Here is a 26,313-nt window from a genome sequence, read left to right as displayed (position 1 = left end):
ACTTCCTACTAAGTTAAAGCATTAAAGATGGAGTCCGGGGCTCTCCAAAGAAGGAGGGTGAAAAAAAAATTGATCAATTTTGAATCTTTGCAATCTTGTCAAGGGGGCTTCCCTGGTAGCTCACCTGGTAAAGAATCTGCCTGCAATGCAGGAGACCCTGGTTTGATTCTGGATCGGGAAGACCTCCTAGAGAAGGAAATGGCAGCCCACTCCAATATTATTGCCTGGAAAATCCCAAGGACAGAGGAGCCTGGTGGGCTCCAGTCCGTTGGGTCGCAAAGAGTCAGACACGACTGAACTAAGCCCAAATCTTTTCAAAACTGGATTAAGGTGATCCTGGATTTGTAGTGTACCTAGCTACTACCCTGAGCAAATATAAATCTTCTCTGGACCTTATAATTATTTTTATAATTTTTCATATTTATGTTGGAAAATCTAAAAACACCTGAGGAGATAAGACAACATGATCAAAATCCAAGAAAAACAACAGACAATGGGAACAAACCCACAGGGGTTTACAACTAGAGGTTTGTACCTCTGAATCCCCTTCACCTATTTTGCCCCCTCCCATCAGTCACCTGTTTGTTGTCTGTGGCTATGTGTCTGTTGTTTTGTTTTGTTTTTTAGATTACACATATAAGTGAGATTATGTGGTAGTTTTCTTTGTCTGACACATTTCACTTAGCATAATACCCCTCTAGATCCATCCATGTTGTCTCAAGTGGCAAGATTTTTTTAATGGCCGAGTTATTGCATTGTATCAATATTTATATACCACATTTTCTTTATCCATCAATGGACACAGGTTGCTGCTGAAATTCTCCATCTTGTGTTTCAAAATCTTTAAATAAACCAAACATAGTTTTCCAGCCTGTGTCTAATCACATTATCTGGGATTCCCTGTGGGCAAAATGAACACTATCTTCTATGCACATAAATTTAAGTGTATCTAAACAGAATTGTGTTATAGTTCATCATTTCCTTTCTTCACTCATCACTGTGCTCTAGGATGTTGCCATGTGTGCATTTATTCCATTGCTTTTACTTGCTTTATGTTGTACCCCATGCTGTACTCCATGGTGTCACTCTACCATTTACACCTTCCACATTTCCCAGTGGTAGCCACCAGGGTGGCTTCCAGCCTCTCCAACAACTATTCCAGTTATTTTATGGGTGTTAATCAAGATTGCTGGGAGAAATATCAATAACCTCAGATACGCAAATGACACCACCCTTATGACAGAAAGTGAAGAAGAACTAAAGAGCCTCTTGATGAAAGTGAAAAACTCAACATTCAGAAAACTAAGATCATGGCATCCGGTCCCATTACTTCATGGCAAATAGATGGGGAAACAATGGAAACAGTGTCAGACTTTATTTTGGGGGGCTCCAAAATCATTGCAGATGGTGACTGTAGCCATGAACTTAAAAAACGCTTGTTCCTTGGAAGGAATGTTGTGACCAACCTAGTAGTGGTGGTGGTTTAGTCGCTAAGTTGTGTCTGACTCTAGTGACCCCATGGATTGTAGCCTGCCAGGCTCCTCTGTCCATGGGATTCTCCAGGCAAGAATACTGGAGTTGGCTGCCATTTCGTTCTCCAGGGGATCGTCCCATCCCAAGGATTGAACCCAGGTCTCCTGCATTGCAGTCAGATTCTTTACCAACCTCGACAGCATATTAAAAAGCAGAAACATTACTTTGCCAACAAAGTTCCATCTAGTCAAAGCTATGGTTTTTCCAGTAGTCATGTATGAATGTGAGAGTTGGACCATAAAGAAACCTAAGTGCTAAAGAATTGATACTTTTAAACTGTGGTTTTGGAGAAGACCCTTGAGAGTCCCTTGGACTGCAAGGAGATCCAACCTTAGGATTTAGTCAATCCTAAAGGAAATCAGTCCTGAATATTCATTGGAAGGACTGATGGCTCTGGGACTTTGGCCACCTGATGCAAAGAACTGACTCATTGGAAAAGACCCTGGTGCTGGGAAAGATTGAAGGCAGGAGGAGAAGGGGTGACAGAGGATGAGATGGTTGGATGGCATCACCGACTTGATGGACATGAGTTTGAACAAGCTCTGGGAATTGGTGATGGACAGGGAAGCCTGGCGTGCTGCAGTCTGTGGGATCGCAAAGAGTTGGACACTACTGAGTGACTGAACTGAACTGAACCTTGTCTATAACTAAAATGTGAACCACTTATCAGTGAGAACCATGTTTTTCTTCCCCTGTTCTTCTCCCTTGATAGTAAATAGTCAAGGAAAGTTTGTTGGTTTTCTGTTGTAGCCTATGCACGTTTTCTACTGTAAGACTCTAAAGGTTAAAGTAAAATTAACAATAATAACTAAAGTAAGAAAGTCACCAATGGAATCTTCCTGAGCTGAGTTTAACCCAGTCTTTACCCATTACTAGCTCTGTGACCTTGGGAAAGTAGCATCTACTTGCTTTGGGCATTTCTTTCTTCATCTACAAAGGTGTATAATACCACCTACCTTAGAGGGCTGTTATGAGGAATAAGTTAATTAACTAATTACCAACCACCTCAGTACAGTAAATGACATATAACAGGTTTTTAAAAATAATGGCTGCTATGAGTCCTACCTACGGTGTCAAATTCCAGTCATTTGTACCTGTGAATTCTTCCAAGAGAGTGTAAGCAACTTGGAAGCAGGACCTTTTCAGACACTTCTTTGTATCCGCCTGCTATCCAGCACTCTGCTTCATGTAATAGCCCGTGCATTTATGGTAAATGGATTACTGTAATTCTTTGGTTAGCACTCTGCTAACCTAGATTTTAAGCATATATACTAGAGTACGTTACCCAGGAATGTAATATGTGTTAACATATTTATTGCAAGACTCCTGTCATTCTTGTTATTACATATTGAAAGGAAAGTTGTATCTATTAAGAAATAAAATGACAAATTATTCTTCAATGTTTAAGAAGATCGCTGTTTTTCATATTTTCCATTTCTCTTTCCAGTGGCTTGAAAAATGCAAATACTCCTTCAGTCATGTTTTTTTTTCACGCTTCTAAAATAAGAGGAATCTGCATCCTATAACAGAATAACAGAAATATGAATCAGTTTCTTCTACCCCAGGTTTTGACAATTAATTCCTTCTGTTTTGAGGAGCTATATCATTATGATTCACTGTTAAGTATCCTTATAAATCCTTGGAAAAATACTTAAATAGGAATAAAAATCATAGCCAAAATTCTCAAGCTACGCAAAATATCTCTAAGGGGCTTAGCAACGTTATTTCCCTGTCATTTGTTAACATCTGAGTATGCCATTTCATAAATGCTGAAATTTCTACTATTACTCTTCTGATCAGCAGGTTATACCTACACTGGCTTGCTTTAATAAATACAAAGGGTCTTTAGAATTAAAATACTTGAAAGATAGTAAAACAAGGCAATTTAATAATTTCTAAGAGGTGACATTTCATCTGGGAAGATACCCATTTACCACTCTCAAGAATATATACTAAATAAGACAAAAGCAAATTATAACACAAAATTCAATGCTGTTATTGTTTTTGATGCCTAAAATTAATAACAATTCATCAAAACAAAGTTCCAGACATACTGTTCCTAGCCTAAAGAACAGAAACAAATTTGTGCCTAGACAACCTCATGGACAGTATGAAAAGGCAAAAAGATAGGACACCAGAAAATGGGCCCCCTAAGGTCACAGAGGCTTCCCTGGTGGCTCAGACAGTAAAGCGTCTGCCTACAATGCGGGAGACCCAGGTTCAATCCCTGGGTTGGGGAGACCTGGAGAAGGCAATGGCACCCCACTCCAGTATCCTTGCCTGGAAAATCCCATGGACGGAGGAGCCTGGTAGGCTACAGTCCATGGGGTCGCAAAGAGTCGGACACGACTGAGCAACTTCATTTCAGGGTCACAGGGTGTCCACTATGCTACTGGGGAAGAGCAAAGGGCAATTACTAGTAGCTCCATAAAGAATTAAGTCCCTGGGCCAAAGTGGGAACAACATTCAGTTGTGGATGTGTCTGGTGGTGAAAGTAAAGTCTAATGCTGTAAAGAACAATATTGTATAGGAACCTGGAACGTTAGATCCATGAATCAAGGTAAATTGAATGTGGTCAAGCAGGAGATGACAAGAAAACAACAGAATGATCTTGGTTCATTTGGCGATGCCAAAGAATGTTCCAACTACTGTACAACTGTGCTCATTTCATGTGCCAGCAAGGATATGCTCAAAATCCTTCAAGCTAGGCTTTAGCAGTATGCAAACCAAGAACTTCCAGATGTACAAGCTGGGTTTCAAAGAGGCAGAGGACCCAGAGATCAAATTGCCAACATTTGTTGGATCATCGAGAAAACAAGGGAATTCCAGAAAAGCATCTATTTCTGCTTCACTGACTACACTAAAGCCTTTGTGTGGATCACAGCAAACTGCAGAAAATTCTTTAAGAGACCACCTTACCTGTCTCCTGAGAAAGCTGGATGTGGGTCAAGATGAAACAGAACTGGATGTTGAACAACTGGTTCCAAATTGGGAAAGGAGTACAACACGGCTGTGTATTGTTTATTTAACATCTAAGCAGAGTACATCATGTAAAATGCTGGGCTGGATAAATCACCAGCCGAAATCAAGATTGCTGGGAGAAATATCAAGAATCCCAGATATGTAGATGATACCATTCTAATGGCAGAAAGTAAAAAGGAACTAAAGAGCCTCTTGGTAAATGTGAAAGAGAAGAGTGAAGAAACTGGCTTAAAACTCAGCATTCAAAGAACTAAGATCATGGGATCTGGTCCCATCACTTCATGGCAAATAGAAGGGGAAAAAGTGGAAGCACTGACACATATTCTTTTCTTGGGCTCCAAAATCACTGTGGACGGTGACTGCAGTCATGCAATTAAAAGACTTGCTCCTTGGAAGGAAAGCTATGATGAACCTAGACAATATATTAAAAAGCAGAGACATCACTTTGCCAACAAAGGTCCATATAGTCTAAGTCATAGTTTTTCCAGTAGTCATGTATGGATTTGAGAGGTGGATCATGAAGAAGATTGAACACCAAAGAACTGATGCTTTCAAATTGTGGTGCTGGAGAAGACTTTTGAGAGTCGTGTGGACTGCAAGGAGATCAATCCAATTAATCCTAAAGGAAAGCAACCCTTAATATTCATTGGGAGGACTGATGTTAAGGCTGCAGCTCCAAGACTTTGGCCACCTGATGAGAAGAGCTGACTCATTGGGAAAGACCCTGATGCTAGGAAATATTGAAAGCAAAAGAAAAGGGGGCAACAGACGATGAGATGGTTAGATAGCACCACCGACTCAATGAACATGGATATGAGCAAACTCCAGGAGATAGTGAAGGACAGAAAAGCCTGGGGAGCTATAATCCATGAGATCGTAGAGGCAGACACAACTTAGTGACTGAATAACAACAACAATGTTTAGTTTGGGAATAATAGTGGCATTCTCTTAACTGAGATTCTTACAAACAAATTTCAATAAGGAGATGAATATACACAATACAAAATAACAGTAGGGAGGAAAGAGCAATGAGGAGAGAAGTAAAAAAAATGAACAACTTTTTAAAGTTTCTAGGGTTTTGTGTAAAGAATAAGATATATCTCAGAATGATTTGGGGAGATGAATGGATGCCCAGTTTATCAAAAAGTGATAAAGCAATGAGACCATGTAATAAGCAATAATTCAAATATGTTGGTAGGAAGAGAGAAGTCATGATTTTTAGCAAATGTTAGATGTAATGCAATACCTATATTTACAGTGCTGTTTAGTTGCTAACTCATGTCCAACATTTTTGCTACCCCATGGTATATAGCCCATCAGGCTCTGCTGTCCATGGGATTTCCCAGGCAAGAATACTGGAGTGGGTTACCATTTCCTTCTCCAGGGGATCTTCCTGACCCAGGTATCAAACCTGCATCTCCTGCCTTGGCGGGTGGATTCTTTACTGAGGCACTAGGGAAGCCCAAGATTTACATTAGGTATTCTGTTGGTATTCTGTAAACAAAACAAAATAACCTTCTTATGAACAACTGCTACAATGGGAATGAAACTCTAGCCCCTAATCCTTCTTTCCCCTTGGAAACGGTGATTTCTATAATGCATTCTCCCTCTGCCATATTATTTAATTCTTTAATCTTTACTGTCTGTTTGCTAAATATCCTCCTGCCATCAAAACAAAAGCAGTAACAGCTAATACTTAATGAGTATAACACACCATGGTATGTTTTAAGAGCTTTCCACATACTAACTCATTTAATCCCCATAACAATCCTATGACTAGGTGCTAATATCAACAGTAATCTTCCATTTTGTAGATGGTTCAGTTCAGTTCACTCAGTTGGGTCTGCCTCTTTGCAACCCCATGGACTGCAGCACACCAGGCTTCCCTGTCCATCACCAATTCCCAGCTTGCTCAAACTTATGTCCATTAAGTCGGTGATGCCATCCAACCATCTCATCCTCTGTCATCCCCTTCTCCTGCCTTCAGTCTTTCCCAGCATCAGGGTCTTTTCCAATGAGTCAGTTCTTCACATCAGGTGGCCAAAGTATTATAGATGGGGAGACTGAGATATAGAGAAATAACCTGCCTGGGATCATATGATGAGTACGGGGTAGAGCTGGGATTTCAGCCTAGGTAGCCCAGCATCGTGCTCCATGCTTTTAACCAGAATGTTGGTTCACTCTTTAGTAAGGTGGCCTTTCCCCTCAACTCTTATCTATCACTGGGCACAGTGCCACTTTATCTGCTGTCCTCTAAATTTCAGACTCTGATGCAATATTTGATGAAGCTGTACCTTTAAAACCACCCCACAGTACCAAGTTCCAGCATTAGGAAATCACTTATAAATGTTTTGACCCAAAACAAACTGGTTAGTATAAAATGAATAGCCCTCTTTGTGATTTTTCAAGTTTTAAACACGTTAGTGCATATTGAAAGTTTTATAACCTTTAAGTCTCTTTAAGTATTTTGTTTGGGTTTTTGGGTTTTTGTTTCTTTTTTCACCAGTTCATTTAACATTCCTCACTTTTCTGGAAAAATGAGTGCTGAAAGAATAAGCTATCAGCAAGTTTTCCTAAACACGGACACAGGCACATTTCAGATGTGCAAACTGACCTTCTGGAACAAAGTCAAAGGAACCAGTACTACAGATGGGACTACGTCTCTTAATAGTGTGGAAGTGCTTTGACAGAGGGCTGACGTGCACCCAGTCCTGGAGAGAAATGAGGGGGGAGGCCAGGTATCAACCCAAGGAGGTGACACAGAATGTAGAGACTTGCAGGATGGATTGGAGTTTGTGGGGAGACATGGTGGAGAAAAAGCATTTTGGCACATACACTGGCCAGACAGCAACATAGAAGGAAAAAATGGCAATCTTTGATTTAATTTTTACCTTGTAGAAAACTTTCTCCAAGACCAGTAGTAATTTACAGTAAACCGACAGATATGCATTGGGGATGGAAAACCTTTTATATCTTTTGTATTTATTAATATATCATGAGATTGGCAGACAGTTGGTAAGAACATTTTTAAGAATTGGAAATTTTCATGCTTTCCTACAAGATTGATATGAATTCAGAAATGTATAAATTGGACTTACCACTCCACTCTTGAAGTTCTCAATCCTTCTCTTTGCTGCTTTGTTGGTTAACCACCAGGCCAAAGTTGGCATATATTGCCACAAATAGATCATTAGCAAAAAAGGCTGATCAGAGATCCAAACTTCCTTCAAATCATTGGCCATGGCGACTAACATCAGCTGCACACAACGACTGGTTGCCATCTTGTAGGACTGGTCTGCAGTGCTGCCTGTAGGCTAAGAAAATTTGGAAAAATTCGTGAGTGATAAGTATTTATCTAGGGTATCTCACAGAACTTTTAGGAGACATCCAGTTGAGTGATTCCTTTACTGTGACCTCATGCCCCTCAGGAGTCCCCATAGGCACTAAGGGGTGCCTGTAAACTATTTATGGGCTTCCCAGGTGGCACAGGATCTGCCTGCCATTGAAAGCGATACAAGAGATGTGGGTTCGATCCCTAGGTCCGGAAGATGCCCCGAAGGAGGAAATGGCAACCCACTTCAGTAATCTTGCCTGGAAAATTACATGAACAGAGGAGCCTAGTGAGCTGCAGTCCATGGGGTCACAGAGTCAGACCTGACTAAGCATGCACACATAAGCTGTATATTTCAGAAAACCTAATGGAATTCATATACTTAACCAGATAAGTGTGCAGGCTAACTAAAAGATAACAGTTATTCACTTTTAGTTAGTATTGCACCATCTTAAAGTACTTAATGATAACTATGTCATTTTAATAATAAAAATCTTAAAACAAATTATTAATACATACATTTAGCAAATGAAGTTCTATAAAACATGAAGTCCGTGAGGATGAAATAGAGAAAGAAGATAAAAGTGGTTTCTTGATATCGAAAAAATTTGGAACTGCTACTCTAGTTAACCCACTGCTGTTTTATGAATAAACTGAGGCCCAGAAATATAGTAACTTTTATCTGTGCTCACACAGACCATTTAGTAGTAACCAGTTCTATATTCTAGGTCCCCTGATTCCTGTAACATTGTGCTCATTCTATTTTACTATAGTGCCTCCATAGAAAATGCAAAATATAAATTGTATATGTAAACATTTACATGGAAACATATAGATTTATATCTCAGTAGAAATATTAGTGGAGAAGAAGGAAAATTTCATGGTCTTTAGAGAGTTTTTTATATTATGGAGTGATACTGGATTCTTCATGAGACATTTATTATTCATTTGGTAGATTAATTACTTGTAATCTGTGAGCTGAGGGAAGCACAGGCCTGGGTGAGGCCAACCTAAAACTATTACATCTCAACAGGGGGGTTTTTGCTAAGTTCCTTCACCATAATCCCTTTTAAAATCCCAGTAAAATTTAATTTACTAAAATTCAGCCACACAGAACTTTCAACATTGCTATGATTTGTGAATTGATTAAAACTGGGTTTTTAAAATATTGATAGCCCACATAATAGTGGATCACTTATAAGCAGTATCTTAGTAATTTCTTTAGCTATTACTAAAGCTGGATCCCAAAGCACTATCAACTAACCTTAACGATTTTCCTAATGCTGAGTTATGTAAATAATTCATAAGGGATTCTAACATGAAAATCCTGAGGCATAGTGATGTAAGGCCAGGGTATGACTACTAAAGCATTCAAATTATTTCCCATCTAGAAATTTTACCTTTGTGACTTCTTCAGTTAGGGCATTTTTCACAATATTTGATTGCACAGGTCCCGGGCAAATGTTAGAAATTGTTATACCTGGGTAGGTGGCAAGTTCACTTCGGAGGGTATTAAAAAATCCCTAATAGACAAAAAAAAAAAAAAAAAAAATAAATACAGACACATATCTCATGTTTAATAGTAAGAAATTACTTTTCTTCAACTTTTTATGAAGGACAATAGCAGCACATTATCAAAATGTGTTCTGAAATGCCTGAGTAAAGGACAGGGAATGTAATTACACAAGATGAGGCATTTTTAAACATAAGACCGCAGGCAATCTATAACAGGCATTCTTAACTCCTGCTAGGTATGAGTGGTTCATCCCCCCGATGGCAGTGGTTTAGCTTGTGCCATCAGTGATTTTGCACCGGATTAGTGAGAGACTACCCTTGAAGAGTCTGATACCCAGTCGCCAGCTCCCCGCTCCAAAAGGGCTGCATGTTCACGGAGCATCATTGAGGCTGGATTTCTTTTGATGATCCCTCAAAGTGGCCTAAAGTACAGATGGTAGGGCAACAGGGAGCAAGTTGGAATTAATACTTAAGGGAAACTATCATAGAGGAACAGTTCCATTTTTTCAATTACTATCTGAAGAGACTATTAGTTTCAGCAAAAATTTTTATTTTAGGTGTAGTAAGACAGTACATGGCTAGTTAAAAATGTAATATGATTGCTTACTCAATGACTTTTGTAAAAACAAGCTAGACCCTCTAGACTTAAAAGATACTGCCCATTTCTAAACCAAATAGGAAGTAAACATCTACTTCTCCTCATCTCTTCTCCTAAATCAGGAAATATCCCAAGACTACATTGTGATAAACTGAGTTAACTTTGAAAAGCCTAAGCAGCCAACATAGGTACATTCATTTATGATCCAATAACATTAAACAGTTACCAGCCTTTAATGCTGATGCCTAACAAACACAAGGCCTTTGAGGGTTTGTGCTGTCTGAGACTAATGCAGTGCCTGACTCAGATGGACAGGAAAAAGGCTTTGTAAATGGATAAATGAACTTTAACCTTCTGCCCCTCTATAGCAAAAGAGGGGAGAGGACACCATGAAAGCCAATACTCCAGACACCAAAACCTCTCCTTGCTTGAAATCACATCTAGTATAGTGTGTGACCTTTTCAACAAGTAAGTTCACTCTCTAGCTTGCTGAGTATCAGGGAAGGAAATGTGCCCTTCAAAAAGAGACTCCTGGTTTCAGTGTTTGGCTACTGGTATAAATAGATCTCAACTTGACACATGGTATCAGACAATCAAATCCAGTACAAAACAGTCTTGGAGGGCAGGCCAGACAACTTCTACTGTGTTTGAAAGTATCCTGCATGTCTTATGGGATACTGGGTACCAAACAGATGGGGTGGCCACCTTCCCTCATGTGCCTGCCTGAGAGTTGTCCAACTGACACCCTATTACCAAATATGAGGAAATCATCAGTGCAGTATTTCATTTCATCACTCTCTGCAATTGTCTGCTCTTCACAGCAGAAAGAGGATCCTATGGAACCAAACCTTCAAATTTTCATGAAACTGATGACCATTCAGCTATTGCATCTTATTATTCCAACGGTGAAACATTCTACGTAAACTGACCTTCAATGGCATTAATTATATATCACGTGTCTCTATTAATCATTTTCCTACTGGCCTTACAATTTAATTTGCTCCATGTTATAGTGTATATAGTTACAGTTTCTTCTTATCCATTCTTAAGCCAACATTAAAAATTTATTCATTTCTAGTACTCATATCTCATAAGTTACACAAGCCAAATTAAACTTCCTCCTAGACTCTGCCTTAACTAGATTTTCTTCTTCTAATGAAGTCAGAGTACAGAATCAAGGCTAGACCCAGTAGGGATTTGACACTCAGGGCTAATCACCCCGTGGGAAGTTTCTATTTCTGATAGGCATGTACATTTAGAAATTCAGGTAAAATAAACACCAACAAAAAAGGGGAAGGAAACAAAGTCACAGAAATGAGAAGGACAAGTAAATGTATGTAGAATCCTGAAATGTGTGTAGAATAAACAGAGGTAGACCCCAAATTTGCCATGAAGTTGGGGTAGAAATGAGGACAAGGTAAAGGGTGACATGTCAGCTAGACTATACAGTTAGTAAGGGCAGGGATCATATCATCCTTATACTCCCAGGATATGTTGCAGTGTATGACACAGTGTAGGTGCTCATTGCATATTTGCAGAATTAGGAAGAGGCATGTGGGCTCAAGTCTTTTTAGCATCTTCTGGGTGAGTCTTCTACCCAAGATCTTCTTAGGTCTCTCTGTCTCCAAACATGACTACCTAGTTCCAATGATCTCTTGCAGTAAATATTCCATACACACGTTCAGGTCAGTTCTATCAGAGTTAAGTTTTGACAGCCTTACCCGAAGAGCATGTTTGCTGGCACAGTATCCAGTAGAAAGGGGTGCAGCTATAATTCCCACCATGCTATTCACAGTAACAATTTTTCCTTGCTTCCTCTCAATCATGTGAGGCAGAACACACTTTGTCAAGGACACCGTCCCTAAGTAGTTAAGCTCTATTAGCTCCTTGAAGACATCCAGGCTGGTGTCCACACACAAAGCACGCTGGGATACTCCACCATTGTTGACCAGAATGTCAATCTAAGTAAAGAAAATCAGAAAGGGGGTACTTTAGGGATGACTTAGATGGATTGTTGGAATTCCTAGGGATGGTTGGTTATATTGTTAACTTGATGAATCAATGGAACAGGACAGTACATTTCCAGAGGTCAACAATAGAAAAGATAAAACCAAAATTCACCTATGGAATTAAATTCCCACCTTAAGTTACTTTTTATGGAAAATAATGTAACAGAAATAAAAGGCACAGTGAATCTTTAGCTTCTTTTGTTCTACATGGAGGAGTTAATTTATTAAGGTAGGAAAAGTTCCAATTATTAATACATGAAGCCACAGATTCAGAGATTAAGAGACCCAGCTGGGCCCTTGAGATGAAGTGAGATGCTTCATGAACCCATTTGCCTACAGCACCACAGATGGGAATCTCTTTTACAGCTACTTCAGAGCAAGACTCATGCACTCAAAATGCTACTTACTCTGCCAAACTCCTGGAGAACTGCTTTGGTAGCCATTTCATGGGAACTTCTGTTAGTCAGGTCAAGGGGCAAAATGAGTATATCTTTTTCCTTCAAATTACCATTCTCTAAATAAAGACACTTAAAATTAATATGGAAGTTATGTGCTATTCACATTACATTTAACACCCACCCTACAACCACACTTAGCAATGAGCTCATTTCTGAGTGAAGCCCTGTGGATGAGGTTCTCTTTAAGGACCAAGAAGTGGATTGAGAAGGATATGGGCAACATCTTATCGAACAAAAAACTGGCTGGGTATACAGGAAACAGAATTCCTTTCTTCTACTTAAATATATACAACCTAACATTGGACCAGGCTTCCATGACAGCTCAGTTGGTTGGTAAAGAGATCGCCTGCAGTGCAGGAGACTCTGGTTCGATTCCTGGGTCAGGAAGATCTGCTGGAGAAGGGATAGGCTACCCACTTCAGTATTGGAACAGCCTCTAGAAGGAATCAAGATTATACTACAAACTAAAAAAAGCAAACATTTTAGATCAATTCCTTTAGAGGTACAGAGGTATTTCTGTACATCTGTTATATGATAGGTTCACTGCTTGATTTTTAAACACAATTTTAAAAAATTTATGCTGAAAATCAATGAGAATTTGGGTCTTCCAGTCACGTGACACAGAAAAGATTCCTTTCAGAGGCTAAGGATTCCAGGAGGTGAATAAGGAAAAGGACACAATTCTGAAATTCCCAACCAAGAAACACACTGGGCTGTAATGGCCTCTCTATTTCTGTTATCAAAAGAACAGTTCAAACTAATTTCCTTGAATTCTAGCCCTGAAATGCAACAAAGTTGTATTTTGGTAAGAAAAACAAGTAAGTAGAGAAGAGGTGAAAAGGCTTTATGGGCAGAGGAGTAAATTGTGAAATATTAACTGTTTTTCAAAAGCAATAGAAAAGTCTGCACCCATGATATGACAGATAAAAGGAAAACAATCTTACTCAAGCTAAGAAACACTGTTACACTCCATTTCTTCCCATGCAAGTCTCAACAGCAGAGGAGCAACTGTCAAAAGAAGTGGCCCAGTGGAAAAACACAAGAGGCCTTTAAGAGCAATATCGTGAAAGAGGGCTTGTGGCCTTATCAGCTAACTCCATATCTGGGTGATTAGTTCCATCAGCAAAGTGAAAGAAAGATTTTTAAAGAATGACAAGTAGATGACAAAACAACAACAACAACAACAACGATCTTCTGGAAATTTCAAAATTATTTCAGTGTAGATAATAAATTTCCTATGAGAAATAATAACTGTATTACTTGAGACTGCTTTTACTGTGAACTACACCAAAACCCAAACAGATAAATAAAAACACTATTGTCCTGTATATATGAAAAATATTATATCAAGTTGCATTTCTCAAACTTAATTCTACTCCAGGATTTCCCTGGTGGTCCAGTGGTTAAGAGTCCACACTTCCACTGCAGGGGCACTGGTTCAATCCCTGGTCAGGGAACTAAGATCCCACATGCTGCACAGCATGTCCAGAAAAAAAATTTAATTCCACTCCTGTTTTTTTGTCCTTTACAACAAAAATCTTATATTATTTCATATGACTTTAATATCGGACATTTTAACAAAATATCAATTAAATTTCTATGGTAACGTATATGTATGTCATTCATAAGAACCAAATTGTTCTTTGTCTAAGATAAAAATGTAAGACATTCATGTGGTCACTAAAAATCCAAAGCAGCATTTGAGAGAACTGATGATCAATCCCTAATGCTAAGAATTAGTGTTAAAAAAAAAAAGTAGAAAGATGGCAGAAAAAGAAGAAAAAGGTCAGGCCAGCTAACTAAGAAGTGACAAAAGGAAAAGGAGTTGGATCAAAGCACTCAGCATTTGGAACCAGAGTCTACTGCCCATGAAAACCCCCCTCTTCCCTCTAAAATTTCCCAAATTTTGACTCTGGGCTCTGATTTACTTCTAGGCAGCACTGCTGGTATTTTAGATTTACTCACCAAGGCACTTTCTTTTCACCCTTTCCAACTCATGCACTCTTCTGGCTGACAGCACAAGAGAAATTCCTAGTTTGGACAGCTGGTAAGCCAGTTCCTCTCCAATCCCACTTGATGCTCCAGTCACCCACACCACCATATCAGTCAGCTCCCATTCTATTGAAAAGGAGGCAGGGATTGAGGGGGGAAAATAAGCTATGGGTTACATCCATAAATCAAAGATTGACCAAAGGAAAAAAATAGTTTTAAACAATATCATTGAATATGAAGACATAATATGTGGAACTTAAAAATTTAAGTATCCTATGTTTACAGCCCTGATTGTGGTGGTGATCTCACAGGTGTATACTTACCCCAAACTCATCCAGTTGTGTACCTTAAATATGGACGGTTTCTTATATGACAATCATACCTCAATAAAGTGGTTTAAAATTTTTTTTTTAAATTAAATATCTTAAGGAAACACTTTCTACCTAGTGTTAGAAATCATATTAGTAACAGTTTATTACTAACTGTATTATTTTGTGTATTCTAGACTCTTTGAGAGTTTTCCAGACTTTACATCAAGGTAAGCCTTACAACTCCATGGTCTGACTCTAAGGCTCTATCTGCATACTTGATCATGAAAAGTAAGGGTAAGTAGATAGAAAGTATCTGGACTCATTTTCTCACCTTCCTTATTCATAAATGAGGGCTTCAGATAAGATGATCACTTATAGCTCCATCCAGTTTTCTATTCTGTTATTCTAATTGCTCACATTGGTGGTATTGATGATAAATCTGAGTATACCAAGTTCTACTCTATGGTATGGTAGAATCACCCTGAATTTTTGAAGTCATGTTTTCCCCATTTGTCAATCATAATCTGATGCCTAGCAACTAACTAAAGGTCATTTTGTAGAAGAGCTTTCCAAATGCCTGAGCCTTCATCTTAGAAGAATCTAGTAGTTCACCCAAGATGAAATACATATGAGAGCGAGATGAAATGTTATACTCTGTTTGCCAGGTATCATCTTGTTAAAGATTGTAAAAATGTGAAATAAAGCACTGACAAGTGGTTTATTCTCCAACGAAAAACTTATTTGTACTGCAGCACATGATAGCCACTGTCCATCTGAATCCATCGAGTCAGGGCAGTGCAATGCTCCTGTGTACCTTAGTAAAATGTGTTATTTGTCAAAAATAGGAAACAAGGTATTATTTAAGATACACATTGCTGATTTTGGATCAGAAAAGTTAGAATCAGGAAGCCAGTTTACTATTTTAGTCAAACAATTCTAAAGTCTAAGTGTTGGTGAGTCAGTATGTGCTCTGGTTGTTCTAACTCCCAGGGTTCAAGTACCAGCTGTGTCACACACAGCAGTGAAATCCTCCCATGTGGGAACTCAATGCCTTCATTTTCCAAAAGTGGAAAATTGAGTTAATAATAAAACCTCCTTCATAGAATTGTTGAGAGAAATGAATTAAAACATGTAAAGCACTCAGAACAGTGACTGACACACGTGTGGGAGTGTGAGCTAAGTTGCTTTAGTCATGTCCAACTCTTTGCCATCCATGGACTGTAGCCCGCCAGGCTCCTCTGTCCGTGGGATATTCAAGATAAGAATACTGGAATGGGTTGCCATGCCCTCCTCCAGGGGACTCAGTGCATAATAAAATGTCAACTCTAACTGTTGCAAAATTATTTAACAAATGGATTTTGGCAGCAAAACATTGAATGTTCTAATTTCTCCAGCCAGGGTCAATGGGATTACTAACTTCAATGGCTTAACATTTTTCCATTGCTTCCTATGTGCTTAAACATATTACCTTATTAAAATCTTCACAAGAACTTTATGAAACAGGAATTATCTCAGTTTTACAAGAAAGGAAACTGAGGTTTACAGAGATTGATTTACACCACTAGACTGTAAATTTCCTTAAGGCTGGGACCCTGTCTCCTTTATTCATTGCTGTGTCCTCAGTGCCTAGCACAGAAACTCACTTAGAGAAAGGACTCCACCCAAGAATCCTGGCAGAGCTAGGATATTTGTCGAGGTATGTCTGACCTCTAGCCTAAGCTGCCACATTTTAATATGGTCAATATTGTAGACCCAACTATCTTAGCCATTCGAGAAAATATCCTCAGGAAAGCGATTTCATGTAAATATCTAAACAAAGGACAGAAACATCCCAAATACTATGTCTGGGCTACAGTGCTTTCCTATCATCTATTGCACTATGTATTTTGTTTGTTTTTTGGCTTGTAAGATTTCAGTTCCCTGACCAGGAATTGAACCCAGGCCACAGTAGTCAAAGCTCTGAGTCCTAACCACTAGACCACCAGGGAACTTCTAAATCTGATGCACTTTTATGGAAAGGCTCAACTGAGCAACTCTGCAGATTTTTTGGGAAATTGTTGTTCAGTAGCTAAGTTATCTCTGACTCTTTGCGACCCCATGGACTGCAGCACACCAAGTGTCTCTGTCCTTCACTATCTCACTGAGTTTGCTCAAACTCATGTCCGTTGAGTCAGTGATGCCATCGAACCATCTCATCCTCTGTCACCCCCTTCTCCTCTTGCCCTCAATCTTTCCCAGCATCAGGGTCGTTTAAAATGAGTTGGCTCTTTGCATCAGGTGACCAAAGTATTGGAGCTTCAACATCAGTCTTTCCAGTGAATATTCAGAGTTGATTCCTTCAGGATTGACTTGTTTGATCTCCTACTCATTGTTCCAAAGTTCTGCAGTATACAAGACTCCAAGGTGAATATAATTTGTTTGTAACTGTTTACTAGCTAGCATAGTAGTAAAGATTTCATTTGTGCATGCATGCGTGCATGCTCAGTCACTTCAGTCATGTCCAACTCTTTGTGACTCTATGGACCATAGCCCACCAGGCTCCTCTGTCTATGGGATTCTCCAGGCAAGAATACTGCAGTGAGTTGCCATGCCCTCCTTCATGGAATCTTCCCGACCCAGGGATTGAACCTGAGTCTACCACACTGCAGGCAGACTCTTTACCCACTGAACCATCTGGGAAGCCCTCTTCATTTGTATGCTGCTGCTGCTGCTAAGTCGCTTCAGTCGTGTCCGACTCTGTGTGACCCCAGAGACGGCAGCCCACCAGGCTCCCCCGTCCCTGGGATTCTCCAGGCAAGAACACTGGAGTGGGTTGCCATTTCCTTCTCCAATACATGAAAGTGAAAAGTGTATACCAATATACAAATATTAATACAACAATGAAAACTATCAGGCTCACATTTACCTTAGTACATCTGCAGTTCTGATACCCTTCCTCCCACTCTGGAGAAGAAAACTTTTTAACTTAGCACCAATTATTTAACAATTCTACAGGGACTTCCCTGGCAGTCCAGGAGTTCAGACTTCACCTTCCAATGCAGAGGGTGTGGATTTAATCCCTGGTCAGGCAATGTTCCCATATGCCTCGGGGCCAGAAAAAAAACAAAAAACAAAAAAATAAAACAGAAGCAATATTGCAACAAAATCAATAAAGACTTTTAAAACAAAAAAAATAAATAAAATGTGAAAAAAAAAAAAAAACAATTCGACAGAATCTGGCATATATCATGGCCTCCCCTAAAGAGCCTCTGAAAGCAGATTCTCAGAGTTGAAAGGAAACTTAGAGTTCAACCCCCAACCCACGTTAAGAATTCTCCCCTCAAGCTATTGACCATTTAACTCCCTCACAGGATGAGTAATCTAGTTACCTCTGAGGCACCAGCTCATTTGGGAGGGGTAAGTCTAATCATTGAGTTAGACATTGAGTTAGAGTTAGACAAGGCTGTGGTCCTAGTGTGATTAGATTGACTAGTTTTCTGTGAGTATGGTTTCAGTGTGTCTGCCCTCTGATGCCCTCTTGCAACACCTACTGTCTTACTTGGGTTTCTCTACCTTGGACGTGGGGTAGCTCTTCAAGGCTGCTCCAGCAAAGCGCAGCCGCTGCTCTCTACCTTGGAGGAGGGGAATCTCCTCACCGCCTCCCCTTCTGACCTTGAACGTGAAATAGCTCCTCTAGGCCCTCCTGCGCCCGCGAAGCCACCGCTCCTTGGAGGTGGGGTTGCTCCTCCTGGCCTCCACCCCTGACCTTGGATGTGGGGTAGCTCCTCTCCGCCGTTCCTGAGCCGTCACAGCCTGGCACTCTCGGCCACTGCCCCTGACCTCGGACGTGGGGTAACTCCTCTTGGCTGCCTCCCCTCGGGCATGCGGTCCTCCCGGCTTCCACCCCTGACCTCGGACGTGGGGTAGCTCCTCTCGGCCGTGCTAAGTGCGCTGGTCACAGCCACCCGTGCTAAAAATTAGTCAATCGAATCACTAGGACCACAGCCTTGTCTAACTCAATGAAACTAAGCCATGCCCGTGGGGCCACCCATGAGGGGCGGGTCATGGTGGAGAGCTCTGACAGAATGTGGTCCACTGGAGAAGGGAATGGCAAACCACTTCAGTATTCTTGCCTTGAGAACTCATGAACAGTATGAAAAGGCAAAATGATAGGATACTGAAAGAGGAACTCCCCAGGTCAGTAGGTGCCCAATATGCTACTGGAGATCAGTGGAGAAATAACTCCAGAAAGAATGAAGGGATGGAGCCAAACCAAAAACAATACCCAGTTGTGGATGTGACTGGTAATAGAAGCAAGGTCCAATGCTGTAAAGACCAATATTGCATAGGAATCTGGAACGTCAGGTCCATGAATCAAGGCAACTTGGAAGTGGTCAAACAAGAGATGGCAAGAGTGAATGTCGACATTCTAGGAATCAGCAAACTGAAATGGTCTGGAATGGGTGAATTTAACTCAGATGACCATTACATCTACTACTGCAGGCAAGAATCCCTCAGAAGAAATGGAGTAGCCATCATGGTCAACAAAAGAGTCTGAAATGCAGTACTTGGATGCAATCTCAAAAACAACAGAATGGTCTCTGTTCATTTCCAAGGCAAACCATTCAATATCACAGTAATCCAAGTCTGTGCCCCAACCAGTAACGCTGAAGAAGCTGAAGTTGAATGGTTCTATGAAGACCTACAAGACCTTTTAGAACTAACACCCAAAAAGGATGTCCTTTTCATTATAGGGGACTGGAATGCAAAAGTAGGAAGTCAAGAAACACCTGGAGTAACAGGCAAATTTGGCCTTGGAATACGGAATGAAGTTGGGCAAAGACGAATAGAGTTTTGCCAAGAGGAATACACTGGTCATAGCAAACACCCTCTTCCAACAACACAAGAGAAGACTCTACACATGGACATCACCAGATGGTCAACACCAAAATCAGATTGATTATACTCTTTTCAGCCAAATATGGAGAAGCTCTATACAGTCAGCAAAAACAAGACCAGGAGCTGACTGTGGCTCAGATCATGAACTCCTTATTGCCAAATTCAGACTAAAATTGAAGGAAGTAGGGAAAACCACTAGACCATTCAGGTATGACCTAAATCAAATCCCTTATGATTATACAGTGGAAGTGAGAAATAGATATTAGGGACTATATCTAATAGATAGAATGCCTAATGAAGTATGGACTGAGGTTCGTGACATTGTACAGGAGACAGGGATTAAGACCATCCCCATGGAAAAGAAATGCAAAAAAGCAAAATGGCTGTCTGGGGAGGCCTTACAAATAGCTGTGAAAAGAAGAGAAGTGAAAAGCAAAGGAGAAAAGGAAAGATATAAGCATCTGAATGCAGAGTTCCAAAGAATAGCAAGAAGAGATAAGAAAGCCTTCCTCAGCGATGAATGCAAAGAAATAGAGGAAAACAACAGAATGGGAAAGACTAGAGATCTCTTCAAGAAAATTAGAGATACCAAGGGAACATTTCGTGCAAAGATGGGCACAATAAAGGACAGAAATGGTATGGACCTAACAGAAGCAGAAGACATTAAGAAGAGGTGGCAAGAATACACAAAAGAACTGTACAAAAAAGATCTTCATGACCAAGATAATCACGATGGTGTGATCACTGACCTAGAGCCAGACATTCTGGAATGTGAAGTCAAGTGGGCCTTAGAAAGCATCACTACCAACAAAGCTAGTGGAGGTGATGGAATTCCAGTTGAGCTATTTCAAATCCTGAAAGATGATGCTGTGAAAGTGCTGCCCTCAATATGCCATCAAATTTGGAAAACTCAGCAGTGGCCACAGATCTGGAAAAGGTCAGTTTTCATTCCAATCCCAAAGAAAGGCAATGCCAAAGAATGCTCAAACTACCGCACAATTGCACTCATCTCACACGCTAGTAAAGTAATGCTCAAAATTCTCCAAGCCAGGCTTCAGCAATACGTGAACCATGAACTTCCAAATGTTCAAGCTAGTTTTAGAAAAGGCAGAGGAACCAGAAACCAAATTGCCAAAATCCGCTGGATCATCGAAAAAGCAAAAGAGTTCCAGAAAAACATCTATTTCTGCTTTATTGACTATGCCAAAACCTTTGACTGTGTGGATCACAATAAACTGTGGAAAATTCTGAAAGAGATGGGAATACCAGACCACCTGACCTGCCTCTTGAGAAATCTGTATGCAGGTCAGGAAGCAACAGTTAGAACTGGACAGGGAACAACTGGTTCCAAATAGGAAAAGTAGTACGTCAAGGATGTATATTGTCATCCTGCTTATTTAACTCCTATGCAGAGTACATCATGAGAAATGCTGGGCTGGAAGAAGCACAAGCTGGAATCAAGATTGCTGGGAGAAATATCAATCACCTTAGATATGCAGATGACACCACCCTTATGGCAGAAAGTGAAGAGGAACTAAAAAGCCTCTTGATGAAAGTGAAAGTGGAGAGTGAAAAAGTTGGCTTAAAGCTCAACATTCAGAAAATGAAGATCATGGCATCTGGTCCCATCACTTCATGGCAAATAGATGGGGAAACAGTGCAAACAGTGTCAGACTTTATTTCTGGGGCCTCCAAAATCACTGCAGATGGTGACTGCAGCCATGAAATTAAAAGACGCTTACTCCTTGGAAGGAAAGTTATGACCAACCTAGATAGCATGTTCAAAAGCAGAGACATTACTTTGCTAACTAAGGTCCGTTAGTCAAGGCTATGGTTTTCCCAGTGGTCATGTATAGATGTGAGAGTTGGACTGTGAGGAAAGCTGAGCGCCGAAGAATTGATGCTTTTGAACTGTGGTGTTGGAGAAGACTCTTGAGAGTCCCTTGGACTGCAAGGAGATCCAACCAGTCCATTCTGTTTGAGATCAGCCCTGGGATTTCTTTGGAAATGATGCTGAAGCTGAAACTCCAGTACTTTGGACATCTCATGTGAAGAGTTGACTCATTGGAAAAGACCTTGATGCTGGGAGGGATTGGAGGCAGGAGAAGGGGACAACAGAGGATGAGATGGCTGAATGGTATCACTGACTCGATGGACATGAGTCTGGGTGAACTCCGGGAGTTGGTGATGGACGGGGAGGCCTGGCGTGCTGCGATTCATGGGGTCGTGAAGAGTCGGACATGACTGAGCGACTGAACTGAATCGAAGTCTAATCATTCAAGATGAGTTTCCCGGATGGCTCAGGGTAAAGAATCCACCTGTGATGCAGAAGACACAGGAGACCCAGGTTCTATCCCTGGGTTGGGAAGATCCCCTGGAGGAGGGTATGACCGCCCACTCCAGTATTCTTGCCTGGAAAATCCCATGGACAGAGGAGCCTGGCAGGCTGCAGTCTATAGGGTCACAAAGAGTCAGGCATGACTGAAGCAACGGAGCACTGAGCACAATCATTCAAGGGCTTCAGGAATTTTCCTATACTGATACCTTTAACTTCTACAGACCGGCAGCAGCTGGCAGCAGTTCTGCCTTGTGGTGTCAGGAAGGATAAATCAGGCCTGTCTTGAACATGACAGTGTCTCATCTGTTTGAAGGCTCTGTCCTCCCTAAGTCCTTGCATCTCTTGCTTCTCTAAGGCTAAATAAACACCTCCAATTTCTGCTACTTTCCCTCAGATGACACGGCATCTGGTTTCGTCACCCTTCTTCTCACACCCTCTGTACAAGCTCCCACTGGTCAATGTTCTATTGAAAGGAGCTGGCCAGAGCAGGATACAGGATTCCCAGGGGTCTCAACAGCTCCAAGTAGGGTGACTTGACTAAACCACTTCCCTTGTCTTTCAGAAGGGACATGCCATGAAGGCCCAGACAGTGGCTGGCTCAGTCACTGCTGTGTCCCCAGTGCCCAGCACAGAGGCCAACACAAGCAGGTATTCAGAAAACATCTTTTGTTGTTTGCAGTTTGTTACATAAGACACAAAACAGCTCCACAAGGTTGCCTGATCTTTCCTGGCACTGCGCAGTTGACCCTCATTGAGGTCACTGTCAAATAAGAGCTGTTTTCCTCACATATGTTCTGCTGTTGAGACTTTTCCTACTCTGGACTAGTGCTATGGATTTTTCTAGATCTATGTGAAGTACCTAAAATTAGTCACTCTGAAATTTTACCATGTGAGATACATGCTTGGAGACACAGAAGGTATCTCTAGATGGATACATAAAAGGCAGGAAATGGTGGTTGCCTCCAAAAAGGCACACTGGGCAGCTGGGAGACAAGAGTGAGAGAGAGCTTTACTTGTCACCATGTATCCTTTTGTATTTTTAAAAGTTGCCTTATGTGAGTATATTGTCAACATTTTAAAGTGACACTTCATGGCAAATAGATGGGGAAAAAGTGGAAACGGTGACAGATTTTATTTTCTTGGGCTCCAAAATCACTGTGGACAGTGACTGCAGCCATGAAATTAAGACGTTTGCTCCTTGGAAGAAAAGCTATTTGTTGGCAAAGACATTGCTTTGCCAACAGAGGTCCATAGAGTCAAAGCTATGGTTTTTCCAGTAGTTATGCTTGGGTGTGAGAGCTGGACCATAAAGAAGGCTGAGTGCTGAAGAATTAATGCTTTCAAACTGTGGTGTTAGAGTCCCTTGGACTGCAAGGAGGTCAAACCAGTCAATCCTACAGGATATCAACCCTGAATATTCACTGGAAGGACTGATGCTGAAGCTGAAGTTCCAATACTTTGGCCACTTGATGCAAAGAGCTGATTCACTGGAAAAGACCCTGATGCTGGGAAAGATTGAGGGCAAGAGGAGAAGGGGGCAACAGAAGATGAGATGATTGGATGGCATCACTGATTCAATGGACATGAATTTAAGCAAACTCAGGGAAATAGCAAAAGGCAGGGAAGCCTAGCGTGCTGCAGTCCAGGGGGTTGTAGAGAGTTGGACATGACTTCACAACTGAACAACAACATAAAAATGAAAAAGAGGATAATTTTTTTTTTAAACCTTAATAGAGTCTGCCCATCTTTCCAATCTGAGCTGTTTTTGGAACTTGAATCTATCTTCATGTTCCTTTAACTCTATTTCATTATCTCCCTCACCTCCCTTCCAACTCTCTCACCCCCTAATACCTCCCTCCCGGAGCCCCTAGAAGTCTTTTTAGTCATTTTTCCTAATAACATCCCTAATAACATTTTAATTTCACAAATATACTGCATATCTGTTTATGTATCTTCATATATCTGAGTGCCAAGTTGCTTCAGTCATATCCAACTCTTTGCGACCCTATGGACCATAGCCTGCCAGGCTCCTTTGTCCATGGGATTCTCCAGGTAAGAATATTGGAGTGGGTTGCCATACCATCCTCCAAGGATCTTGCCCATCCAGGGATAGAACCTGCGTCTCTTGTGTCTCTTGCATTGGCAGGCAGGTTCTTTACCACTAGTGCTGCCTGGGAAGCCCTTGCATGTATGTGTCTATGCTTTAGACATAAAAGGAGTTCTATAAAGTTTATTCTTCAGTAAGTGCAGGTGTAAGCATGGTGAAATTGAAAAGTTAAAAGTTAAATTAAAATTTAAAAGCTATTAACATTTAACTTTACAACTGTAAATTTACAAAAGTTATTTTGCTGAATAACATGTATTTACATGAACTGCAATGTATCATATTACATTTGTAAATCAGCAAATTATATAACTACATGATAATAATAGCAAAGTAATTAAATGTTTAAAAATCCTTCAAAACTGATATTTTTCCAGCAAAAGTAAAACACTGAAAACACCAAATGAATTTCTTCACAGTTATCTTTAGTCACCTTAACTTTTGCTTGATATGTGAAAATAACTTTTCATTTAACTAGCTGCTAGATATTGTCAACGTTTTTTCTCTTCAGCACTTGACATCAGTTGAGTAACTTTTGTAGAACAGTAAAATATAAAGTATTTTTATGTAATTCTCGAAGTCCAAGTTAACACTAAGCACAAATAAGATCAAACACTGAAGTCGACAAAGCAGCCAACAGGTACATGCATTCCATCTGCTGAGATGGGCCAATGACCAAGAGAAAGTCTGCCAATCACAGCCATCTATTTGCCATAGTTTTGTAACCCTGATCTTGCACATGTTTTACATATTTTCCGTGAACTCAGTGTAAGTGCTACACCCCCCTCCAAGAAAAGAAACAAGAAAAATGAAATACTAAGGAATAATACTTTGTCAGTTAGGGTTGAGCTTAGGAGGGGCATAAAACATTGTTCCATCTAAGATTTTTTTCAGTCCCCAAGAACCAATTTTCACCCCCATGTGAGTGATAGGGCTCCCCTTCCCTCTCTGGCTCCATTTTTAAAGTTATCACTTCCATGGCTTCTCTGGTGGCTCAGACAGTAAAGAATCTGCCTGCAGTGCAGATCAGGACTTTGATCCCTGGGTTTGGAAGATATTCTGGAGGAGGGAAGGGCAATCCACTCCAGGATTCTTGCCTGGAGAATTCCATGGGCAGAGAAGCCTGACGGGCTACAGTCCATGAGGTCCCAAAGAGTTGGAAGCGACTGAGCAACTAACACTTTCACTTTTTCACTTAATCACTTCCAAGCAAACCTCCTCACAAGATTTAGATATTTTCATGGGAGGAAACTAGGTCCAGGGAAACCCCACTTCCTGCTGGCCCTTGTAGACCCAAAGGCTAGCTCTGGACAGCCCACTGAACTTCTCTGAGCATTATGAAAATAAGATTAATAATGCCTACTTTATAAGAGTCATTGTAAAGGTGAACAGTCAAAAATGAAAAGGGCCTGGTGCACTGCTTAACACATAGAATGCGTTTAGTAAACGACCATCAAATATTAAGCTGAGCATAGATAAAAGGTAGAATGTCTTTTAGTATGCCAATAATGTGCTTTTCCTTCAGGCAAAGCACCCAAAATCCAGTTCTTTATTTTTATCCCAATGGATAGGCAGCTTTGTAGGTGATTGTATTATCTCAAATTCCATTTCACTACTCTTGAGTAGAGTGAGAGATGGCAGATAAACAACTTCAGGAAGTAGCCTCAAAAGGACACTCCTTTACAAGCGCAGTTTCTTCAAGTACTGCCCTCCCACGCTGCTTCAGAATCCCTGGGAGCCAGGCGGAGAACTCAGAGACCTGAAGGTGCCCCCGCCGATACCAAGGCTCTTTAACTTCAGCAAGTAAAAGCAAGTCCGTAGGGACCGGGACGGAAGACAAAAGGCCCTGGCCCCTTCCACCCCGAACCAGAGCCCTTGAGAAAGGCGCATCCTCGCCGCCCGGAAGCTCCACGCCACCCGGATGAACGCAGGGGCAGCGGAAATCCGACCGCACGGAACCCGGGCTCCCAGTGCAGAGGCGGCAGCAGGTCCTCACCTGGTCGTCGCCCCTGCCACTCGGCCCACAGCAGGGTGAGGTCCGCGTCGGCCCGGAGGAAGCGCAGTAGCTGCACCACGAGCGCCAGCAGCGCGCACAGCGCCAGCAACCAGAGCAGCAGCTCCCAGCTCATCGCGCCCTGCTCCACGGGAGGAAGATGACTGACCAGCCAACTCCAGACTGCGCCTAGGCCGCCTGACAGCGATCTCGTGTCCGCACCACCGCCCTCCCCGCGGCCCCGGCCAGCCCAGAGAGCAGGCAGGAGGGA

General features: G+C 41.1%; 1 protein-coding gene across 1 annotated transcript; it reads right to left on the bottom strand.

Moving 5' to 3' along the window:
- Window positions 1-2,803: 2,803 nt before the first annotated feature.
- On the bottom strand, window positions 2,804-26,313 carry DHRS7 (dehydrogenase/reductase 7). The gene is made up of 7 exons (XM_005890682.3): window positions 26,046-26,313; window positions 14,392-14,544; window positions 12,376-12,482; window positions 11,681-11,920; window positions 9,247-9,369; window positions 7,614-7,829; window positions 2,804-3,053 (listed from the first exon to the last, which is right to left on the bottom strand). The coding sequence occupies exons 1-7, from the start codon at window positions 26,176-26,178 to the stop codon at window positions 3,006-3,008; spliced, it is 1,020 nt and encodes a 339-aa protein (XP_005890744.2). The 5' UTR covers window positions 26,179-26,313; the 3' UTR covers window positions 2,804-3,005.

The sequence above is a fragment of the Bos mutus genome, chromosome 10 (assembly GCF_027580195.1).
Source record: "Bos mutus isolate GX-2022 chromosome 10, NWIPB_WYAK_1.1, whole genome shotgun sequence".
Lineage (NCBI taxonomy): Eukaryota > Metazoa > Chordata > Mammalia > Artiodactyla > Bovidae > Bos > Bos mutus.
This window is presented reverse-complemented; position numbering and strand designations above follow the sequence as displayed.